Consider the following 22,532-nt stretch of genomic DNA (forward strand, 5'->3'; position numbering starts at 1 on the left):
TAGGATCACATTGAGCAGTGACTAGGGTCACATTGAGCGGTGACTAGGGTCACATTGAGCTGTGATTAGGGTCACATTGAGCGGTGATTAGGGTCACATTGAGCGGTGATTAGGGTCACATTGAGCAGTGATTAGGGTCACATTGAGCGGTGACTAGGATTACATTGAGCGGTGACTAGGGTCACATTGAGCTGTGATTAGGGTCACATTGAGCAGTGATTAGGGTCACATTGAGCTGTGATTAGGGTCACATTGAGCAGTGATTAGGGTCACATTGAGCGGTGATTAGGGTCACATTGAGCAGTGATTAGGGTCACATTGAGCGGTGATTAGGGTCACATTGAGCAGTGATTAGGGTCACATTGAGCGGTGATTAGGGTCACATTGAGCGGTGATTAGGGTCACATTGAGCGGTGATTAGGGTCACATTGAGCGGTGACTAGGGTCACATTGAGCTGTGATTAGGGTCACATTGAGCGGTGATTAGGGTCACATTGAGCGGTGATTAGGGTCACATTGAGCAGTGACTACGATCACATTGAGAGGTGATTAGGATCTCCATGTGACGTGATCATGGGGTGCTGACAGGTTACCATGGCAGCCAACAGCAGGCCTTTGTTGCTGTAGATACCGCTTACATTTTTAAGCCATAAAAATATTTACCAAAAAAAAGGCCCCACATTTGGAATCACCGAGAGGAGGGATCACATTAGGAGGTCGTTATTACGGCACAATGAACGCTGTAGAAACAAAACTCACAAATGACAACACCTGAGTTGTTGTTTTTTTCACCATTTCACTGCATTTTGATTTTTTCCTCCATTTCCAATTCCAAGTACATTATTAGGTAAAATCAATAGTAAATTGAACATTAAAACTCGTCCTGCAAAAACAAGCCCTCATTACAGATATGAGGACAGAAAAATGAAAAACCTGAGTGTGGACCCAGACACATGGCTGCCACAGCTCCCATAGACATGAATAGGGTGCGGACACAGCGCTGGGGCTGTGTATACAGGTGAAAGCAGGCAGCAGTGCTGGCCATGAGGAGACACGTCCCTCCACTGCTTCAGGTGCCCTGCACTGCACAACACTACACAGCGCATGTGCAGAACAAAGGGGGGGGGAAATCCCGGGAAAATGCAGGGCAGCCCCGCCCACATACTGTACCACCATGGGACCGCCCCCTACTACTCACGTGCTCGCAGTCTTTCCCCGACTCCTCTCTTTCATTGGTTCTTTCAGTTTGCTTCCACGGTTGCTCAGCAACTAGTGCTGCGGATACAGGCGCTGTAGGATCAGAATCACGTGAGCCGGCACTGACCAATCAGAGCACTACGATACAGTGCGCGATGCATGCTGGGAATCATCGCCTTGGAGCTTTCCTTGGTATCAACAAAACTGACGTCTGCACCGGGCGCGGGGTCTGAGGTAGGAGAGCGGGACACTGCAGGGGAGGGCTTGCTGGGACTTGTAGTACTGCCACACTGTGCAGTGCTTGTGTCATAGACTGCTGAGGGCAGTGCTGGCTGCCGGCTCCACTGTGATCCGCTGCCTTATCAGTAGGACCGCAGGATAGAAGCAGGGGGAAGGTGTCAGGGTCTGATGGCAGCCCACCTGGGTCAGGGCCCCTCCAAAGCTGCAGGACATGTGAGCCCACCCGAAAAGTGACCCGAGAAAGGACGACCGGGTTATAGATGAACGAGGGGCATGTCATTGTGTGATAGAACGGTGACAGGACAGCAGAGCATCGCAGCCTGTGTGTGCAGAGCTGTGTACTGAGAACGGTGACAGGACAGCAGAGCATCGCAGCCTGACGTGTGTGGGGCTGTGTACTGAGAACGGTGACAGGACAGCAGAGCATCGCAGCCTGACGTGTGAGGAGCTGTGTACTGAGAACGGTGACAGGACAGCAGAGCATCGCAGCCTGACGTGTGCAGAGCTGTGTACTGAGAACGGTGACAGGACAGCAGAGCATCGCAGCCTGACGTGTGAGGAGCTGTGTACTGAGAATGGTGACAGGACAGCAGAGCATCGCAGCCTGACGTGTGTGGGGCTGTGTACTGAGAACGGTGACAGGACAGCAGAGCATCGCAGCCTGACGTGTGAGGAGCTGTGTACTGAGAATGGTGACAGGACAGCAGAGCATCGCAGCCTGACGTGTGTGGGGCTGTGTACTGAGAACGGTGACAGGACAGCAGAGCATCGCAGCCTGACGTGTGTGGGGCTGTGTACTGAGAACGGTGACAGGACAGCAGAGCATCGCAGCCTGACGTGTGCGGGGCTGTGTACTGAGAACGGTGACAGGACAGCAGAGCATCGCAGCCTGACGTGTGCAGAGCTGTGTACTGAGAACGGTGACAGGACAGCAGAGCATCGCAGCCTGACGTGTGCAGAGCTGTGTACTGAGAACGGTGACAGGACAGCAGAGCATCGCAGCCTGACGTGTGTGGGGCTGTGTACTGAGAACGGTGACAGGACAGCAGAGCATCGCAGCCTGACGTGTGTGGGGCTGTGTACTGAGAACGGTGACAGGACAGCAGAGCATCGCAGCCTGACGTGTGCGGGGCTGTGTACTGAGAACGGTGACAGGACAGCAGAGCATCGCAGCCTGACGTGTGCAGAGCTGTGTACTGAGAACGGTGACAGGACAGCAGAGCATCGCAGCCTGACGTGTGCAGAGCTGTGTACTGAGAACGGTGACAGGACAGCAGAGCATCGCAGCCTGACGTGTGCGGAGCTGTGTACTGAGAACGGTGACAGGACAGCAGAGCATCGCAGCCTGACGTGTGCGGAGCTGTGTACTGAGAATGGTGACAGGACAGCAGAGCATCGCAGCCTGACGTGTGCGGAGCTGTGTACTGAGAACGGTGACAGGACAGCAGAGCATCGCAGCCTGACGTGTGAGGGGCTGTGTACTGAGAACGGTGACAGGACAGCAGAGCATCGCAGCCTGACGTGTGCGGAGCTGTGTACTGAGAATGGTGACAGGACAGCAGAGCATCGCAGCCTGACGTGTGCGGAGCTGTGTACTGAGAACGGTGACAGGACAGCAGAGCATCGCAGCCTGACGTGTGCAGAGCTGTGTACTGAGAACGGTGACAGGACAGCAGAGCATCGCAGCCTGACGTGTGAGGGGCTGTGTACTGAGAACGGTGACAGGACAGCAGAGCATCGCAGCCTGACGTGTGCGGAGCTGTGTACTGAGAATGGTGACAGGACAGCAGAGCATCGCAGCCTGACGTGTGCGGAGCTGTGTACTGAGAACGGTGACAGGACAGCAGAGCATCGCAGCCTGACGTGTGCAGAGCTGTGTACTGAGAACGGTGACAGGACAGCAGAGCATCGCAGCCTGACGTGTGCAGAGCTGTGTACTGAGAACGGTGACAGGACAGCAGAGCATCGCAGCCTGACGTGTGAGGAGCTGTGTACAGAGAACGGTGACAGGACAGCAGAGCATCGCAGCCTGACGTGTGGGGGGCTGTGTACTGAGAACGGTGACAGGACAGCAGAGCATCGCAGCCTGTGTGTGCGGGGCTGTGTACAGAGAACGGTGACAGGACAGCAGAGCATCGCAGCCTGATGTGTGCGGGGCTGTGTACAGAGAACGGTGACAGGACAGCAGAGCATCGCAGCCTGATGTGTGCGGAGCTGTGTACAGAGAACGGTGACAGGACAGCAGAGCATCGCAGCCTGATGTGTGCGGAGCTGTGTACAGAGAACGGTGACAGGACAGCAGAGCATCGCAGCCTGTGTGTGCGGGGCTGTGTACTGAGAACGGTGACAGGACAGCAGAGCATCGCAGCCTGATGTGTGCGGGGCTGTGTACAGAGAACGGTGACAGGACAGCAGAGCATCGCAGCCTGTGTGTGCGGGGCTGTGTACTGAGAACGGTGACAGGACAGCAGAGCATCGCAGCCTGATGTGTGCGGGGCTGTGTACAGAGAACGGTGACAGGACAGCAGAGCATCGCAGCCTGATGTGTGCGGGGCTGTGTACTGAGAACGGTGACAGGACAGCAGAGCATCGCAGCCTGATGTGTGCGGGGCTGTGTACTGAGAACGGTGACAGGACAGCAGAGCATCGCAGCCTGATGTGTGCGGGGCTGTGTACAGAGAACGGTGACAGGACAGCAGAGCATCGCAGCCTGATGTGTGCGGGGCTGGGTACAGAGAACGGTGACAGGACAGCAGAGCATCGCAGCCTGATGTGTGCGGAGCTGTGTACAGAGAACGGTGACAGGACAGCAGAGCATCGCAGCCTGATGTGTGCGGAGCTGTGTACAGAGAACGGTGACAGGACAGCAGAGCATCGCAGCCTGTGTGTGCGGGGCTGTGTACTGAGAACGGTGACAGGACAGCAGAGCATCGCAGCCTGACGTGTGCGGGGCTGTGTACTGAGAACGGTGACAGGACAGCAGAGCATCGCAGCCTGTGTGTGCGGGGCTGTGTACTGAGAACGGTGACAGGACAGCAGAGCATCGCAGCCTGACGTGTGCGGGGCTGTGTACAGAGAACGGTGACAGGACAGCAGAGCATCGCAGCCTGATGTGTGCGGAGCTGTGTACAGAGAACGGTGACAGGACAGCAGAGCATCGCAGCCTGATGTGTGCGGAGCTGTGTACAGAGAACGGTGACAGGACAGCAGAGCATCGCAGCCTGTGTGTGCGGGGCTGTGTACTGAGAACGGTGACAGGACAGCAGAGCATCGCAGCCTGACGTGTGCGGGGCTGTGTACTGAGAACGGTGACAGGACAGCAGAGCATCGCAGCCTGTGTGTGCGAGGCTGTGTACTGAGAACGGTGACAGGACAGCAGAGCATCGCAGCCTGACGTGTGCGGGGCTGTGTACTGAGAACGGTGACAGGACAGCAGAGCATCGCAGCCTGATGTGTGCGGGGCTGTGTACAGAGAACGGTGACAGGACAGCAGAGCATCGCAGCCTGATGTGTGCGGGGCTGTGTACTGAGAACGGTGACAGGACAGCAGAGCATCGCAGCCTGTGTGTGCGGGGCTGTGTACTGAGAACGGTGACAGGACAGCAGAGCATCGCAGCCTGTGTGTGCGGGGCTGTGTACTGAGAACGGTGACAGGACAGCAGAGCATCGCAGCCTGACGTGTGCGGGGCTGTGTACTGAGAACGGTGACAGGACAGCAGAGCATCGCAGCCTGACGTGTGCGGGGCTGTGTACTGAGAACGGTGACAGGACAGCAGAGCATCGCAGCCTGACGTGTGCGGGGCTGTGTAGTGGTGTGTGTGGGGTTATACACAGCTCAACATTTGGCGAACATCTACAGGGATTGGACAAAATAATGCAAACATCTGGAAACATCAACAAAAGTTAGTGTAATATGTTGTAGGTCCACCTTTTGCGGCGATTACAGCCTCAATTCTCCGAGGTATGGATTCATACAAGGTGTGAATTGTTTCCAGAGGAATTTTAGCCCATTCTGCAGTTAAAACACCCTCCAGTTCTTTGAGCGATGATGGTGGCGGAAATCGACGTCTAACTTGAATCTCTAAAATCGACCATAAATGCTCAATAATGTTGAGGTCTGGGGATTGTGGGGGCCAGATGAGATGCTCAAATTCATTAGAATGTTCCTCATGCCATGCTTTAACGATTCTAGCTGTATGAATTGGTGCATTATCATCCTGAAAGATGGCGTTCCCCTTCGGGAACAGTGCTTGAACCATTGGATGCACTTGGTCGCCCAAAATGCCTAAATAATCTCGGCTGTTAATTCTTCCGTGAAGGGATATCATTGGCCCGGCAGATCTCCACGAAATAGCACCCCGGATCCTCACAGAACCTCCGCCATGTTTTACGGTTGGGAGAAGGCAGTCTGGATGGAATGCTTCTTTCGGCTGTCTCCAAACGTACACTCGGCCGGAGGTCGGAAATAGGGTAAACGATGATTCGTCTGAGAATATCACATGTTTCCACTGCTCGAGGGACCAATTCTGGAGGTTTCTACACCACTCTAAACGCTTGGAAACATTTGTCATTGAGAGCAGCGGTTTTTTAATTGCAGCTCTTCCGTGGAATCCAGATTTGTGCAGCTCCCGACAAACAGTTTTCGTGGAAACTGGGTTCTGTAGGTGTTCATTGAGCTCAGCAGTGATTTTCGGAGCCGTGGTCTTGCGATCCTCTCTCACAATTCGCTTTAGAGTCCGATGGTCTCTTTTAGTGAACTTTGACTTTCGGCCGGACCTGTGCTTTGCTGCGGACGTTGTTCCTTCTCTTTCAAACGCAGTCATTACTTTGGAGACAGTACCTCTTGACACGCCAAGCATTTGGGCACTTTCTGTTACACTAGCGCCTGCCATATGAGCACCAACAATTTGGCCTCTTTGAAAATCCGAGAGGTCTGCCATTGGTATCAGGTTCTCATCAATGTTCTTACAATTATGCAAAACAAACAGTTAATTTACATACACATATCACATAACACAAATAATTAACTACAAAATATTACCATATGTCACGGTTTGCATGTTTATAACATGTTCGAAGATTATGATGCCAAAACGTTGGGTGTTTCCATTATTTTGTCCAACCCCTTTAGATCTGCATCAGAGAAAATAGTGATTTTATCAAAAGGACAACAAGCATCTGGCATATCGCTGGAATCAGGGTATCTGCCCCTACATCACGCTGCTTTCAGATGGGATAGCACCAGGTTCCCTTTAATAACGCTACCATTGGTGGTGAAAAATGCCTAATTGAATCTGCCATGACCCTTAAGCACAGGATCCGTGTATGAACGCTCCATACGAGCTCCGGGTCTTCAATAACCCCGATCTCTTCCTAGCTATGCCGTGTGTAAGATTTTCTACATAGTTTTCACTGTGTGAATGAGGTCTTAAAAGAAAAAAGCCGTTCTTTATTCTTCTTTTTATGAAGTGAATCCTACATAGAAAAATTGCACAAACAGGATCAAAAAATCTAACAAAATAATATTTATTAAACAAACCACGTATAAAATTAATTACAACCAATCTATGGGATACTTTGATGAGTGACAACTACAATGGGGCCATAGGTCAGAGGCAACAAACATGCATAAGTAATACAAATATCCCTAATAGGTAACAACACATGTGCATAGTGAATTCCTATATAATGGAACTAGATCCACTAAGCTGGTAAAGAGCATCCAGCAGCACCATAAAAACAGATATTAGGGAGATTAAAACAAAATGTGCAGCATATTTACCTCAGACCTGCGGCACCACCACCCCTACGCACGTTTTGGCGTGCGTGCCTTTTTCTGTTTTTATGGTGCTGCTGGATGCTCTTTACCAGCTTAGTGGATCTAGTTCCATTATATAGGAATTCACTATGCACATGTGTTGTTACCTATTAGGGATATTTGTATTACTTATGCATGTTTGTTGCCTCCGACCTATGGCCCCATTGTAGTTGTCACTCTTCAGAGTATCCCATAGATTGGTTGTAATTAATTTTATACGTGGTTTGTTTAATAAATATTATTTTGTTAGATTTTTTGATCCTGTTTGTGCAATTTTTTCTATGTAGGATTTAATTTATATTGTTGCATGGGATTTTTGTCGTACATTTATCCCCTGTATGGGCACAGGTGTTGACTGTGACATACTGTGTATTGTATATCAACTTCGGTTTATATTTTTATGAAGTGTTAGAAGTGACATGCATTTTTCCTTTCTTGTTATTCTGCAGTTTTCCAATTCCAGGTCCCCCAGTCATTCACAATGCGACACGTTCATCTGGCAACAGAGGAGGATGAGGAGGATTTATATTCTGGTTACAATGATTACAATCCAACCTACGATACCGAGGTTAGACGGGGATTGTGCTGGGTTATTTTCTTCCCTTTATCTTCTGTTACAATGTACATATAGCGATCTTTTTCCCTCTTGCTATAGTAGAAATAATTAGCTGTGATACAGCGATTGTCTGTGACTGCCGGACATTTCATAGGAGATTTCCACTGTAGACTATTATTCCAGAAATTATTATGATTATATTATCAAAACCTAACTCTTTTGGGGTCCTCTCAGGTCACTAATCCATATTCTGTAGAATATATTCCCCAAAAAACCCTGGAGTAGTACACTCATAGCCCAGGATAAGAAAAGATTCAAGCAATTATATTTAAACATTGCTTTATTATTGAAACAGTGAATAAAAGTTAATATATTAAAATGACACAAGACAAAAAAAATGACTTAAGAACCAAAAAACATGGTATAAAGATCTACATATAGGACCATCTAAGGGTATTAGATCCTAAAGTACCAACGCTGTGCTATAGAAAGGGGTATACTTATCCCCACCCAAACCACTAACCTAAAGTGTTCCCAGTTTTAATATTACCTCAAAGCAGCATTAATACAATACAAAACATGTAAGGGTAAAGTTACCTATAGTAAATGCGGTACCTAAGAGATCTAAGGCTCCGTGTCCCACACAACGCTGTTTCGCCTCGCTTCTTCTGGGGTTCTATAAAAGTCTGTTTCTCAGAACACCCAATTAACAACACAGTGAAGCAAAGTCACCATCGATTTATTAAACATAATTCTCAGTATATTCCCATAGATGACGGCGAAGACATTTGTGTCAATCTATATATAATATTATTCAGTGTCCCTCAAACATATTGGCTGTATGAACCAACGATTGGATAGCTAGCCAGCCAAATAAATTACATTACCGTATTCTAGCCACACATCCTTTTAAATTTTAGGTTATCACTAACTGTATTAGTTGCAGAAAGGAAATCGGTTATTTGCAGGGATCATATGGTAAGGTTAATACACTTATAACAAAGGTCTGCAAAAATTAAAATGTCAAGAGCTGTTTTGGATATTCCACGTACTCTTTGTTTTTTGGTGCAACGAATTCGAAAATGACCTCCATGTTGTCATAGAACATCACGTTTCCTGACAATTTAGGTAACTGTTAAATAAGGCAGTACCGCAAAATAAATGAAAATAGACTTATAAAATTATTTTCTTTTACAAATTTTTCATGAAAATCATTTTTGAACTGAAATGAGCTTTCTAACACTCACTAAAATCGATTTTATTATTCTTCTTCCCTGTGAGAGTCCTCTTGGTACATTTATTCTTGTGAGTAACATCTGGAATTTTTCTCTGAAGCATCCAACAGTAGTCTGCCATCACTGTAATGCTCCATCTTCCCTGGTATCTTCTTTCCATCTCTTTAATGTCCTGGTGGAATCTTTCACCTTGCTCTTCACTCACAGCTCCCAAATTTCAAAAGAAAGTAGTCAAGGTGGGAATGGAGGAAATGCACTTTCAAACCCATCAGGCAACCTAAAGCTTGAAATGCTTTCAGCATTCGTCCGACGATCTTTTTGTAGTCAGGGTCTTTTTTATTGCCTAATTTCTCTACGACCTCTTTAAATTGAAGCCACCCTTCTTTTTGAGGATCTGTCATGGTATTGACAAACTATAAGCCTTCTAATGTCTGGTCCGACAAACACAGCTTCCTTTAATTTTGCCTCTGAGAGGCTTGGAAACTTGGTGACCAAGTGTTTGAAGCATTCTCCATCTCTTGGAAGTGATTTTACGAATTGCTTCATCAAGCCCAATTTTATGTGGAGAGGTGGTAGAACGACTTTATAGGGAGGTACCAAAGTTTCTTGGAGGACATTTTTTTGACAGACTGTGAGCACCCTCGGCTGCCAATTCTTCTTGGTTCAGTGATTTTGTCGGTCTCGACTGTCCCACAGACGCAGAAAACAAGGGTATTTGGTATACCCAGCTTGTTGCCCGAGCAGCATGCTCAAGACCTTCAAATCCCCACCCACTTGCCAACCGTGGTCTTCATATTTAAGCTTCCGAGGAACCAATTCCAAGTTCTCATAGGTTTCCTTCAAGTGACCTACAGGGATGGAAGCGTAAAAACCGCCGTTGTGGAGTAAAACTGCTTTGAGACTTCTTTTTGAAGAACCTATAAAAAGACGTCATTGCGCTGAATCATATTGGATTTTGCATTGACCCATCAATCCTTTGATGTCGATGCAATAAACCAACTTGTCTTCCTGGACAAAGTAAGGAACGAACTCGTTTTCATGATGTCTGAACTGTGAAAAAGACTCTCCTGGTAACATTACATTCCTGCTTTTTGAGCCTTGATCCGAGTATCTCAGCAGCATCTTTTGGGAAGATTCAAGTCTATTACTAAATCCTTCATCTCCTCCTGGGAAAAAATAATTGGTCTTGTATCATCTTCAAAGTCAGAACTTAATTCGTCATCTGGTTCAGGTATGACTCCACCTTCATCGGAGCTAGGTATCTCTTCCAAGGTAGCAGGGGCCTGGTATATCTGGCCATGCGGGATGGGACGAATTGCTGAGTGAAGATTGGTATATGAAATGGAAGGCTTCTATTTGGAATTATACCCATTCACATTGCATGAACAAAAGTAACAGTCGTCACTATGGTTCTTTTGCTCTCCCCATACCATAGGAATTCCATAACGGAAAGCTTTTTTCTTGCCCTCGAACCAATTTTGGAGGTCCTCAACATACGGCTTGCACACTTTATGAAGCGCCCAAACTTTACCTTGATCTCCAGGTCCGAAGTATATTTTTTTCACAAAGTCTGTAGTATTCAGCTGTTGATTCAACACTGTATATTCACCACAAATGAAACAGAAATGGTCAGGCGAATTATTACACTTCCGCAAAGCCGTAACGCTAGTTTGGGGAAACACTGTTGATGAATGGAATTCCAATGCAAGGTCCTTGGAAACATAAGGACCTTTCATTATGTCACTAACCACCTGACTGCCACCAGCCAATCACGCAGTTCCTATTGATGTTAATGGGGAAAGAAAATAAAGCTGCCTGCTGATGATTCATACCACAGTTTGCAGAAGAACCTATAGGTTTGTGGCAAGTCCTGACGTTTAGGATTTTTTTTCAGTATTTTTTTTTTTGTTATCAAAACGCCAAAATACATGGAAATTATATGAAAATAATCAAACAGCTTTTTAGTCGCAGACCTGTGTTATTTATTGAAGATCTAAATCTCCTTCAAACCATCAGAGATCACTAAGGATTCCTGATCTTATTCCGTCATGCTACCTGCTCAGTTAAAATGGACAGCACTGAGGAAGACTGAATGTGAGCGACATTCCACATTATCCGTAAGTGTTACTGCTGTCCTTGCCATTAGAGGAGTGGGCCGACCGCCTGTATAATCACCTTTGGTGAGACCTAACAACGTGCGCTGATATCTGTAGTGCGAGCTGTGCTGTCAGGTCATAAGAAAAGCAGCTCCATTAACACGTTGGGTGCTGTGTGTTTCCAGATCACACATAGTGCTTCGTTAGGACTGGTGTGAAGTTATCATACTAAGGGTATGTGCACACGTAAGAATTTCTTGCAGAAAATTCCTGAAGAAAACTGGACATTTTCTGCAAGAAAACCGCATGCGTTTTTTCTCGTTTTTACCACGATTTTACCACGTTTTTTTTTCCCGCGTCTTTTTCCGGAGCTTTCCCAATGCATTATATAGCGAGAAAAACGCAACAAAAATGCAAAATTAATGAACATGCTTTTTTTTTTTTTTTTTCGGGAAAAAAACGTATCGTGCACAAAAATTGCAGAATGTATTCTAAATGATAGGATGCATATGTATGCGTTTTTATCGCGTTTTTATAGCGAAAAAAGCGAGACATGCACAGAGCCCTAACAGTGCAGGTCCGTGACATCCCACGTAACCATCTGCAGTGATTAATAACTGTGCGCACTGTTATCTCGGCGAGAGCTGCATTGATAAAATACGTCACATTCCTCTAATCGCAAGGACAGCAGTAACAAATAGAAAGATGTCCATAGATTTACATTTCTAATGCCGTGCATGCTACTTGGGGGTTTGATCTTGCTGACAGATCACAGCAGGAGATCCCGATATTGAGGCAAGTGTGGAGAGGAGATGGAAGGAAAAAAAAATGCAATATTTCTGGCTGCACATCTGCATTTAAAATATAGATGACGATTACTGTATGATAATTGTGAAAAAGTAAATTGCAGAAAAAGTACTGAAACTCATAAACAACATCAACAATGTTTACTTTTTTTCTGTCTTTTTTTTTTTTTTTAAAGGATTTAGATAACGATGTGGCCTTTCAGCAGGCCGTTAAGACGAGTCATGGACGGAGACCTCCGGTATGATGTGTATTACCTGGATCATCTCAGTGAATACATTTGCTAATAGAAACCTTGCCAGCTCGCTCTTCAGTCATACACGAGCTCAATGGTTTTAGGCAGATAAAAGCACCCAAGGCCCACTCGTGCTTAATAGGGTGTCTCACCAGGTACCCGCGTTTAGATTGATGTCAGCTTCGCCATCCACTGTTATCTGCAGGGTAAGCTCATTAATATAAGGGGGTCCTACATGAAGAACCCACCACTATGGCATCCATATTCATATACACAATATGTGGAAGGGGCTTATCTTAACACGCATGGAATAAAACACATATGGGCAATACCAGTATGTAAAAAAGTATTGACAGAGAAGTAAAGTGATGTCTGATTTATTTTGTTGTTTTTTTTCCATTATTGTAACATGTCTGTTTTAATTGATCCTTAGATTACAGCTAAAGTACCGGGTACCGCTGCAGCCCGTCCCCTGGGAACTGGATTTGCCGTAAGTATTTTATTTTTTTGTCGGTCAGATAACGGCCAGCTTTTCATTCCAGTACTGCAATAAATTATGTGTACAATCTAACGGTAAGATCTGAATGTGGTTCTCATTAGGATAGGCCATCATTATTACAGTAGATCAGTGAGGATCTGGCTCTTAGCACCCCTCGTTCACTCGGCTATTCAATGAGGCTGCAGTACTCTGGTGAGGGCCGCATCCCCTTCACTGTGTACAAGGTTGTGCCCTTATTAGCGGCCATGCCTGGTATTAAAGTTCAGTCTTATTCCCTAGAATGGCACAAAGCTGTAGTAAGCTGTAACCCTTGAGCAGAATCTTTCTTAAAAGTTGCTGCTGTTACTAGACTTCCTTTTACAGGGGTTGTCCACTACTCGCACGACCCTTTGCCTATTACCATTATTCCCGCATGTAAAATAATAGCCATACTCCTCTCTGGTGATGGTGTAATTCCAGCGATGTCATACAATGCTCTCAGGGCTCGCATGACATTATGCTACATGAGCCCTGCAGCCACTTCCCTCTCGCCTGGCCTTGGGAAGTAACTGACATCCAGAGGAAGTCGGAGAGACGCAGCAGCTCTAAATCCTTCCAGGTGTTGGTTTTGACTGGAGGAACTAAGATGGAAGTGACCGCTCATTGGCTACAGGGCTAACGTGACATAATGTCACACAAGCCCTGGGAGAGCAGGAGATGACATCGCTGGAAATGTGCCTCGCCATAGCGGAGTGTAGCGGTTATTCTACATAGGGAGACTATGGTGGGGTTGTCCGAGTAGTGGGCAACCCCTGTAAACAAAGCTACACAACGTTAGGCGCTTAAAACTTCTATGCAAGAGTACTGACCTGGAGAACCATATTGCCAGGTCCGTTTTACCTATAATGAACATGGTAAATAAAAAAATAATAAAAATTAAATTGCACTTTTTTTTTTTTTTTTTTTTGTAGTTTAAATTCTTTGGAATTTTTGTTCCCACTTTCCAGCGCATCTAATGATAAAATGAATGATGTCATTCAAAAGTCCAACTTGTCTCGCAAAAAACAATCCCTTATAGAGCTATGTGGACAGAAAAATAAAAAGGAAGAAGGGGAGGAAAAACGGAAAATCCCTCTAGGTTGAAAGGGTTAAACTACTACATAGATTTGCAAAAATGTAAAAAATTCCTACAAAGGCTCATGACGTAGATTTTCTTATAAAATATTCTAATTGTGTGTGATGTTTTCTATGTTACAGCCCAGATTGAACCTTTCTTCATCCATGGGAAGGCCTATGACTGGGGCCGTCCAGGTACTGTACGACAGCTACTTATATTGAGGCAGACGATCATGGTCGGACTACTGTACATCCTTATGAAACTGTCACCAGTGGCCTCAGAGGTCTCGTTCTTTGTGATGCTTAGGCTATTGTCTGGCTAAGACACTGATCATTTGATGTTAAGAGCCTTTCATCAATGGTGTACGTTGGGAGGATCTTTGGACGTACCCCTACAGAATGCTGCGCTGTATCCACCCATGTCAGTGTGTAATGGGATATGTCACCTATAAGCTTCCTATGTTAAAAGCATATCCCATTCAATATATGTTTTTTTTTTCTATGTTTTATCTTTGCGAGTAGGTCAGTCCACGTCTGTTCTTTAACAACAATAAAGGGTCTACTGGTATATAAGGGTACACCTGCCAGATGGAGGCCACAAAGAGACACTTTTGGACTTTGAGTGAATGGAGCTCTATGGATATCCAATAAGGAGGAATAAAAAGGAATTGCAGCACTCACCTGATCCTTGAAGATAAAGTCCTTTATTTCTTTATATGGATAACATCACAAAGTGTAGGTAACGGGAATTTTTGCAAAGAGAGTCAATTAACCTGACGGACTATGGCCGTTTCGCACCTAGCTTGCGCTTCTACGGGTCCATGATTATCCTTGAATGACTTTATCTACAAGGAGCATTGGGTGAGTGCTGCAATTCCTTTTTTTTTTTTTTCTTTCTCCCTCTATATTGGACTGTGCACCACCCTGAAGAGATCCTTACAAGAGGTTCATGAAGCATACCGGGTTTTTTTGACACGCATAAAAAGCTTCAAATTTGTGCCCCGGCTTTGTTTGGAATGTTCTATGGCCATGTTTGACCTATTGAAGGAGAAGTTTTTGGCAGACAATACTCATGCAGGGCTGAACGTGATGTGAATGGAGCCTTAGCTGATTATTTGGTTTATTTCTTTTATGTACATACATATGCTTTGCAGGATGGAGCAGCCCGGCCGATGACAGCTGTCCGTGCGGCTGGCTTCACTAAAGCAGCATTTCGTGGTACGTTTTGCATTCTGTGGATAATTTGGGGAGGGAAGAAAACTATGGCAAATAGTTAATTTACTCATGACACTTCTTTCATACGCAGGTTCTCCTTTTGATCCCCTGGGTCAGTCCCGAGGCCCTGCTCCTCCACTGGAGGCTAAGAACGAAGACACGTAAGTCTTTGTTTGCTTTTTAAGCTCTTGGCATGGAAATCTTGATAACCTGATAGGAAAAGAGAAAAATTGATGGTTTGGAACATCATATCATCGGCGCTGATGATTACATTAGGTCTATGGGCAACGATGTATTATCATCGCTATGTGCATAATTGCCAACATATGCTTTAACCCCTTTCTGCCATTGGACGGAATAGTACGTCCGATGAGAGAACCCCTGTTTTGATGCGGGCTCCGGCGGTGAGCCTGCATCAAAGTTGGGACATGTCAGCTGTTTTGAACAGCTGACATGTGCCGGCAATAGGCGCAGGCGGAATCACGATCCGCCTGCACCTATTAACTAGTTAAATGCCGATGTCAAACTCTTGACAGCGGCATTCAACAAGCGCTTCCGGTCATTAGGCCGGAAATGCGTGCATCGGTGACCCCCCCGTCACATGATCGGGGGTCATCGGTGCATCAGCATAACAACCAGAGGTCTCCTGCAGACCTCTATGGTTGTTGATGCCAGATTGCTGTGAGCGCCACCCTGTGGTCGGTGTTCATAGCAATGCTGCAATTCTCCTACATAGAGGCGATCTGAGCATCGCTCCTATGCAGCAGAGGCGATCGAGTTGTGCCAGCTTCTAGCCTTCCATGGAGGCTATTGAAGCATGGCAAAAGTAAAAAAAAAAATGTTTTGAAAAATATGAAAAAAATATATAAAAGTTCAAATCACTCCCTTTTCGCCCCATTCAAAATAAAACAATTAAAAAAAAAAAAAATCAAATCTACACATATTTGACATCGCTACGTTCAGAATCGCCTAATCTATCAATAAAAAAAAAAAAGGATTAACCTTATCGCTACACGGCGTAGCGATCGTATCTGTACCAAAATGGTATAATTAAAAAACGTCAGCTCGGCACGCAGAAAATAAGCCCTCACCCAACCCCAGATCACGAAAAACGGAGATGCTATGATTATTGGAAAATTGTACAATTTTTTTTTTAAATTATTTTGCAAAGTTTGGAATTTTTTTCACCACTTAGATAAAATAGAACATAGATATGTTTGGTGTCTACAAACTAGTTATGACCTGGAGAATCATAATGGCAGGTCAGTTTTAGCATTTAGTGAACCTAGCAAAAAAGCCAAACAATAAGTGTGGGATTGCACTTTTTTTGCAATTTCAATTTTTTCCTGTTTTCTAGTACCCGACATGGTAAAACCAATGGTGTCGTTCAAAAGTACAACTTGTCCTGCAAAAAATAAGCCCTCACATGGCCATATTGACAAAATAATAAAAAAAGTTATGGCTCTAGGAAGGAGGGGAGCAAAAAAACGCAAAACTGATATAAGTTAAGGGGGTAATAATATCTGTAATAAGTCCCAACATCCTTGTTGTAAAGGCACTTTATGAACTTATTCATCCAGAAAAGCATTTGTGAGGTCAGACACTGATGTTCGGGGAGAGCCATCTACGCTTATGTCCATCCCAAAGGTGTTGGATGGGGTTGAGGTCAGGGGTCTGTGCAGACAATCATGTTTTTTTCCCACCAATTTCCCCAACCATGTCTGTATGGACCTTGCTTTGTGCACTGGGGCACAGTCATGGGGAACAGAAAAAATAGGATTTTTGGTTACTCACCGTAAAATCTGTTTTTCAGAGCCTTCATTGGGGGACACAGGAAACAATGGGTGAGGGCTGCTGACACGATGCATAAAAAAAGTTAGCTCCTCCTCAGCAGTGTACACCCAACCGACTGGCACTAGGTTAATCAGTCAGTGAGAAAGCAGTAGGAGAAGCAACATGAAAAAGAGAAACAAAACAGACAAACTCAAACTGTAACAATATAATACAGTACACAGAGCTGTTAAACTTGGGAGGGTGCTGTATCCCCCAACGATGACTCCAAGAAACAGATTTTACGGTAAGTAACCAAAAATTGTGGGGGACACAGGAAACCATGGGACGTCCCAAAGCAGTCCCTGGGGAGGTAACAGCAGAAACTCCACTCAGGTCGGAGAACTAGCTATAGCTGTCTGCAAGATCCTTCTACCTAGGCTGGCATCTGCCGAAGCGTAGGTGTGGACCCTGTAAAATTTGGCGAACGTGTTGATGGAGGACCAGGTTGCCACTTTACAGAGTTGCAGAGCGGATGCGCTATGGTGTACCGCCCAGGAGGCTCCCCCTGCCTAGGTAGAGTGAGCCTTAATCCCAGGGGGAGGCGCTCTATTCTTGACCCGATATACCTCCAAAATCGCAGTCCAGATCCAGCGAGCGATCGTGGCCTTGGAGGCCGGAAGACCTCTTCGTGCACCCTCAGGAATGACAATGAGAGAGTCTGTCTTCCGAAAGGGGGTGGTCCTAGCCAGATAGACCAGCACTGCCTTGACCTGGTCTAACCTGTTTTGCGAACGCTCCAGAGAATGATTCATAGCTTGGCAAAAGGAAGGGAAGGGAGGACAATATCCTCATTTAGGTGAAAGGTAGATACCACATTGGGAAGGAAGGTAGAAGCCACAAAACCACCTTGTCCTGATGGATAACCAAGAAAGGATGGAGACAGGAAAGAGCTGCCAACTCCGAGACGTGCCTAATGGAGGTGATGGCCACCAGAAACACTGCCTTCCAAGGCAGAACAGAGAGAGGGACATCCCGAAGTGGTTCAAAGGGAGAACACCTAAGGGCCTCCAGGACTAAATTGAGGTCCCAGGGGTCCACCAGTGCCCGATACGGTGCAGCAGCGTGCGCTACCCTCTGGAGTAAGGTTCTGACCTGAGAACAGGAGGACAAATTCTTTTGAAAAAGGATGGAAAGCGATGACGCCTGTCCCTTTAGTGAACTTAGAGAAAGGCCAGCATCAAGTCCCACCTGGAGAAATGCCAGGAGAGAAGGGAGAGCAAAGGACATTGGTGCGATGTGATTAGACTCAGTGAAAATATGCTTTCCAGGTCCGATAATACACCCGAGACGACGATGGCTTCCTATATCGAATCATGGTCTGAGTCACCCGTTCTGAAAACCCAGATGCCCTTAAACCGTGGTTTCAACAGCCACGCCGTTAAATAGAGTGACCGAGAATTCTGGTGAAAGATCGGCCCTTGGGACAGAAGGTCCGGTCTGTCTGGGAGCCTCCGGGGATGTCCGCGAGAAGGTTGACTACCTCTGCGTACCAAGATCTCCTGGGCCAATCCGGTGCTATTAGAATGACTGGCACCCCTTCCGCCTTGATCTTTTCAACAGCCTGGGAAGGAGGGAGAGAGGAGGGAACAGGTAGGGAAGGGCAAACTGTGACCATGGTATCGCCAAAGCGTCGTCTCCCACCGTGAGAGGATTGCGAGACGTGGAAATGAACTGTGGAACTTTCCTGTTCATCCAGGATGCCATGAGGTCTGCATCGGGAGTGCCCCATCTGATGGAAGACTTCCTGATGTAGAGACCACTCTCCAGCCACGAGACCCTTGCGGCTGAGAAAGTTGGCGGCCCAGTTGTCCACGCCGGGATATGTACTGGAGAAATTGCCGGAACCGTCATCTCTTCCCAAAGGAGAATCTTGGATACCTCGGCCTTTGCCAAGGGACTCCAAGTTCCTCCCTGATGATTGACATATGCCACCGCCGTGGCATTGTGTGTCTGAACTCGAGTTGGCAGGCCCCTGAGAAGTCTCCCAGTGGCGGACAGACAGAAGAACTGCCCTTACCTCGAAGATGTTGATTGACAGGGAAGATTCCTCTGCCAACCAATGTCCCTGGACTGTCAGGTTGCGAAAGACCACACCCCAGCCGAGAAGACTGGCATCCGTCATCTCTGCTTGCCAGTGAACGGGGATGAAAGACTGACCCTGGAAGATGAGAGGGGATGACAGCCACCAACTGAGAGCCGCCTTGACTCGAAAGGAGATCCAAACCGGCCGATCCAGAGAGAGAACCGATTTGTTCTATTGCATTAGGATGGCCCACTGAATCGGTCTGGAGTGGAATTGTGCAAAAGGAATTGCCTCCTACACTGCCACCATCCTTCCCAGGACAGCCATGGCCGAGCAAAAAGATGGAGACCAAGGACTCTGCAGAGAACGAACTCCCTGCTGGACGGTTGCCCTCTTCTCCCTGGGAAGAAAGACCCTTGCCTGACAGGTGTTGAACAGCATGCCTAGAAAAATGAGGAGGTGAGTCGGGACAAGGCAAGACTTTTCCCTGTTGATTAGACAGCCGAGTCGAGAGAGGGTTTCTAGAATGACGGATAGACATTTCTGGGCCTGGAAAAAGGACGGATCCTTGATGAGAATGTTGTCGAGATACAGGATGAGCACTAGACCCCTGATGTCACGATCCCTTTTTGTATGCGTGGCAGCTGTAGTTCCACTATGATTTAAATGTAGCTTTTTTTCTTTTTAGGCCAGCGGGGGTTAATGTCAGTTTCCCTTGCTGCCTGTGTAGTGCAGTTGCAGAGTTGCTAGATCAGCTGATGTGGGTGGTGACCACTCCCACCATCCTTTAAATAGTCACCTGATGCATCAGCTGACTGTTAGTGATAGAGTTTCTCTATGGAGACCAGCTTTGCCGTTGCAGCTCTCTGGTGTCATCTACTTCTGGAGTTTGGAGTCCTGCTTCTGTGTTATCTGCGGTGTGAAGCTTGGCAGTGGAGTCTGGAAGCTAAGTGTAGTGTTTATTCCTTGTCCGTTTCGTGTTTGTCACTGTCCTCTGTGTTGTACCATTTGCAGTGGTGAGGCTAGCGTCCTTGCCGGCTAGTGCACTAGCCAGGGCAGTGCTAGGTAGCAGTGAGGGGCAAGGTTCCTGATGGCGGCGGTGGGGGTAAGGACCTAATTAGGGCATTAGGGTAGTGCAGGGTACAGGTTCAGGTTTGAGCATTTGATGACCATCCCTCATTCCCTATTGGTGGGGCCTTCCCTTCCCCTATACCATCCGGTTGTGTCGTGGTGTCCGCTGACCGACCCCCTGGTGGGATCGTGACACCTGATCCGTAGAATGGCCATTGCCGCTGCCATGATTTGTGTGAAGACACTGGGAGCGGTTGCGGGTCCTGCCACACCGCAAAATGCTGGAATCTCTGATGCCTTGAGAAAATAGGGACATGGAGATAGGTGTCTTGGATGTCTATGGAGCACAGGAACTCCTTCGACTCCATGCAAACAATTACTGAACAAAGGGACTCCATCCTGAAATTTCACAGACGGACCCTCCTGTTCAATAATTTTAAATCCAGGATGGGATGAACCGTGCCGTCCTTCTTTGTAACGACAAATAGGTTCGAATGAAAACCTATGAAACGTTCCTGGGCTGGGACGGGAATGATGACTCCTGAACTGAGAAGGGAGGTGAGGGATTCAAAGAACCACGGAACCAGAGAAGCATCTCTTGTAGGACGGGATTCGTAGAATCGATCTCGGGGCGACAAAACGAGGGAGGATGATAAGGGCCCACAGAGTGAAAAACGAGCACAGATTTTGCATTACAGAGGGGAGATGAGGGTGCTGAAAAAGCCCGCCCTCTGAGGCCGAAGGGGGCAGAGCTAACCATTGGAACAGAGAAAGGCATGGTAATGATGGCGGCAGACTGAAAGAACCGCCCAATGAATCAAGGAGGAAGGGGTGGAGCTAGCCGACGGAAACAGGAAGGGGAGGGTTTCGGCAATGGGCGGGAGAAAAGCCCTCCCGAAGATGCAGGGTAAAAAAGGAGATAGAGCCAACTGCCAAGGCTAGGCCGCTGTGAAGCTGGGGCCTAGATTTATAACCAGCGACCGACGAGGTAGGGGAGGGTGACGTGGAGCCCCAAAAGTTAACGGTAAGGTAACCAAGCGCCCCTTATCTGGGATAGATGGGGAATAAAGTGTGGGCTGCATAAGGGGGGGGGGGGGGGACTCAACTTCTTGTATCTTCTTATTTATCTTCCTCTTATCTTCTTCTTTGTCTGCATCTTCTCCTCTATCACCTCTGGACCAGAACCTGTCCATCTGCAGAAGATACCTTCAATGGACGTCCTGGAGATGTGGGATGTCCATGTCTCCTGAAGACCGACAGGCTTTGGTCGGCGAGTGGGTAGGACGCAGGGATCAGGACCAATGACTGGATCACCTTAACACTCATCATGTGTTAGGGTCCTGCCGGATAGACGTATGAGGATATGGGGAGGCAGTACACGCCGTATTCATGGTCTCTACATGGGAGTACAGTATGACTGTTCACACTGTCCCTACAGAGGTAAGGAAAAGATCCATCTGAAAAAGAAAAGACGATACTGGAAAACGAGGTACAGTAGATATGGGTCTAGTGAAAGACCCGTGTCCACCTCCTACTAACACTAAGATAAACTGGTTAGCCTAGTGCCAGTTGGTGTGGTGTACTTCTGAGGAAGAGCTAACTTTTTATGCATAGTGTCAGCCTCCTAGTGGTAGCAGCATACACCCCCAAAAGGTTTTTCTCAAACGGAAGCTACAATTGTCTAAAATGTATTGTATGTTGAAGCATTAAGATTTCTCTCCACTAGCATAAAGGGGCTAAGACTAACCTGTTAAAGACAAACACATAGCAAAATCCCTCCTCCACCAAATCTGACAGCTGCACAATACAGTCAGGTAGGTATTGGTTTCCTTGTATTCACCATCCTGGGCCCATCCATCAAACGATGGAGAGAGAAGCGTTATCCATTTCTCCACTGACCACGTTTTCAGTGTTCCAAAGTCCAGCGGTGGTGCCTTACCACCACTCCATCCGATGCTTGACATTGTGCTTGGTGATGTAAGGGTGCGTTCACACTACGATTTGGCACCAGTTCGTTGATTCCGTCAGGGATAGCATCTGAACCCCCTGCAAAATGGGATTCAGATGTAGACTCGGTGACCTAACTCTGTAACCTAACGTACAGATGAAAGGTTTATTGGTTCTTTATTTTCTTTGTTTATTTGCTTACTTTGATAATGGTAAATCAGCCATCCACTATATAACTGTCTAAGGGTCACTTCCGTCTTTCTGTCCTTCTGTCTATCACAGATATTCATTGGTCGCGGCCTCTGTCTGTCATGGAAATCCAAGTCGCTGATTGGTCTTGGTAAAACGCCCAAGACCATTGCCACGACCAATCAGCGAAGGCCATTGTCTGGCAGCGAAATGACCGCTGCTTTTCTGCCCTGCAGTCAGCGCTGAGCGCTCACACAGGGTTAATGCCAGCGTTATCGGACTGCGGTGTAACGCACTCCGTTAACGCAGCTATTAACCCTGTGTGACCAACTTTTTACTATTGATGCTGCGTATGCAGCATCAATAGTAAAAAGATCTAATGTTACAAATAATAATAATTAACAAAAAAAAGGTTATTCTCACCTTCTGACGTGGCGCGCTGTCCTCGGCAGTGCAAGCGGCAGGTTCCGGTGCCAAGG

At 46.9% G+C, this 22,532-nt stretch overlaps 1 protein-coding gene across 3 annotated transcripts in view; it reads left to right on the forward strand.

Annotated features, from left to right (window-relative positions):
- Nucleotides 1-1,261: 1,261 nt before the first annotated feature.
- IFT88 (intraflagellar transport 88) overlaps nucleotides 1,262-22,532 on the forward strand; it is a 73,353-nt gene continuing 52,082 nt past the window's right edge. Inside the window, exons 1-7 of one of the 3 annotated variants that reach the window (XM_077298372.1) lie at nucleotides 1,262-1,431; nucleotides 7,705-7,823; nucleotides 12,125-12,187; nucleotides 12,615-12,671; nucleotides 13,917-13,970; nucleotides 14,930-14,993; nucleotides 15,082-15,151. In XM_077298372.1, coding sequence (XP_077154487.1) covers nucleotides 7,737-7,823; nucleotides 12,125-12,187; nucleotides 12,615-12,671; nucleotides 13,917-13,970; nucleotides 14,930-14,993; nucleotides 15,082-15,151 — 395 coding nt within the window. In that variant the 5' untranslated portion in view covers nucleotides 1,262-1,431; nucleotides 7,705-7,736. Of the gene's footprint in view, nucleotides 1,651-7,704; nucleotides 7,824-12,124; nucleotides 12,188-12,614; nucleotides 12,672-13,916; nucleotides 13,971-14,929; nucleotides 14,994-15,081; nucleotides 15,152-22,532 lie in introns of all 3 variants that reach the window. The other 2 variants (XM_077298371.1, XM_077298373.1) reach the window with 2 other exon arrangements.

This window comes from Ranitomeya variabilis, chromosome 3 (genome assembly GCF_051348905.1).
Source record: "Ranitomeya variabilis isolate aRanVar5 chromosome 3, aRanVar5.hap1, whole genome shotgun sequence".
NCBI lineage: Eukaryota > Metazoa > Chordata > Amphibia > Anura > Dendrobatidae > Ranitomeya > Ranitomeya variabilis.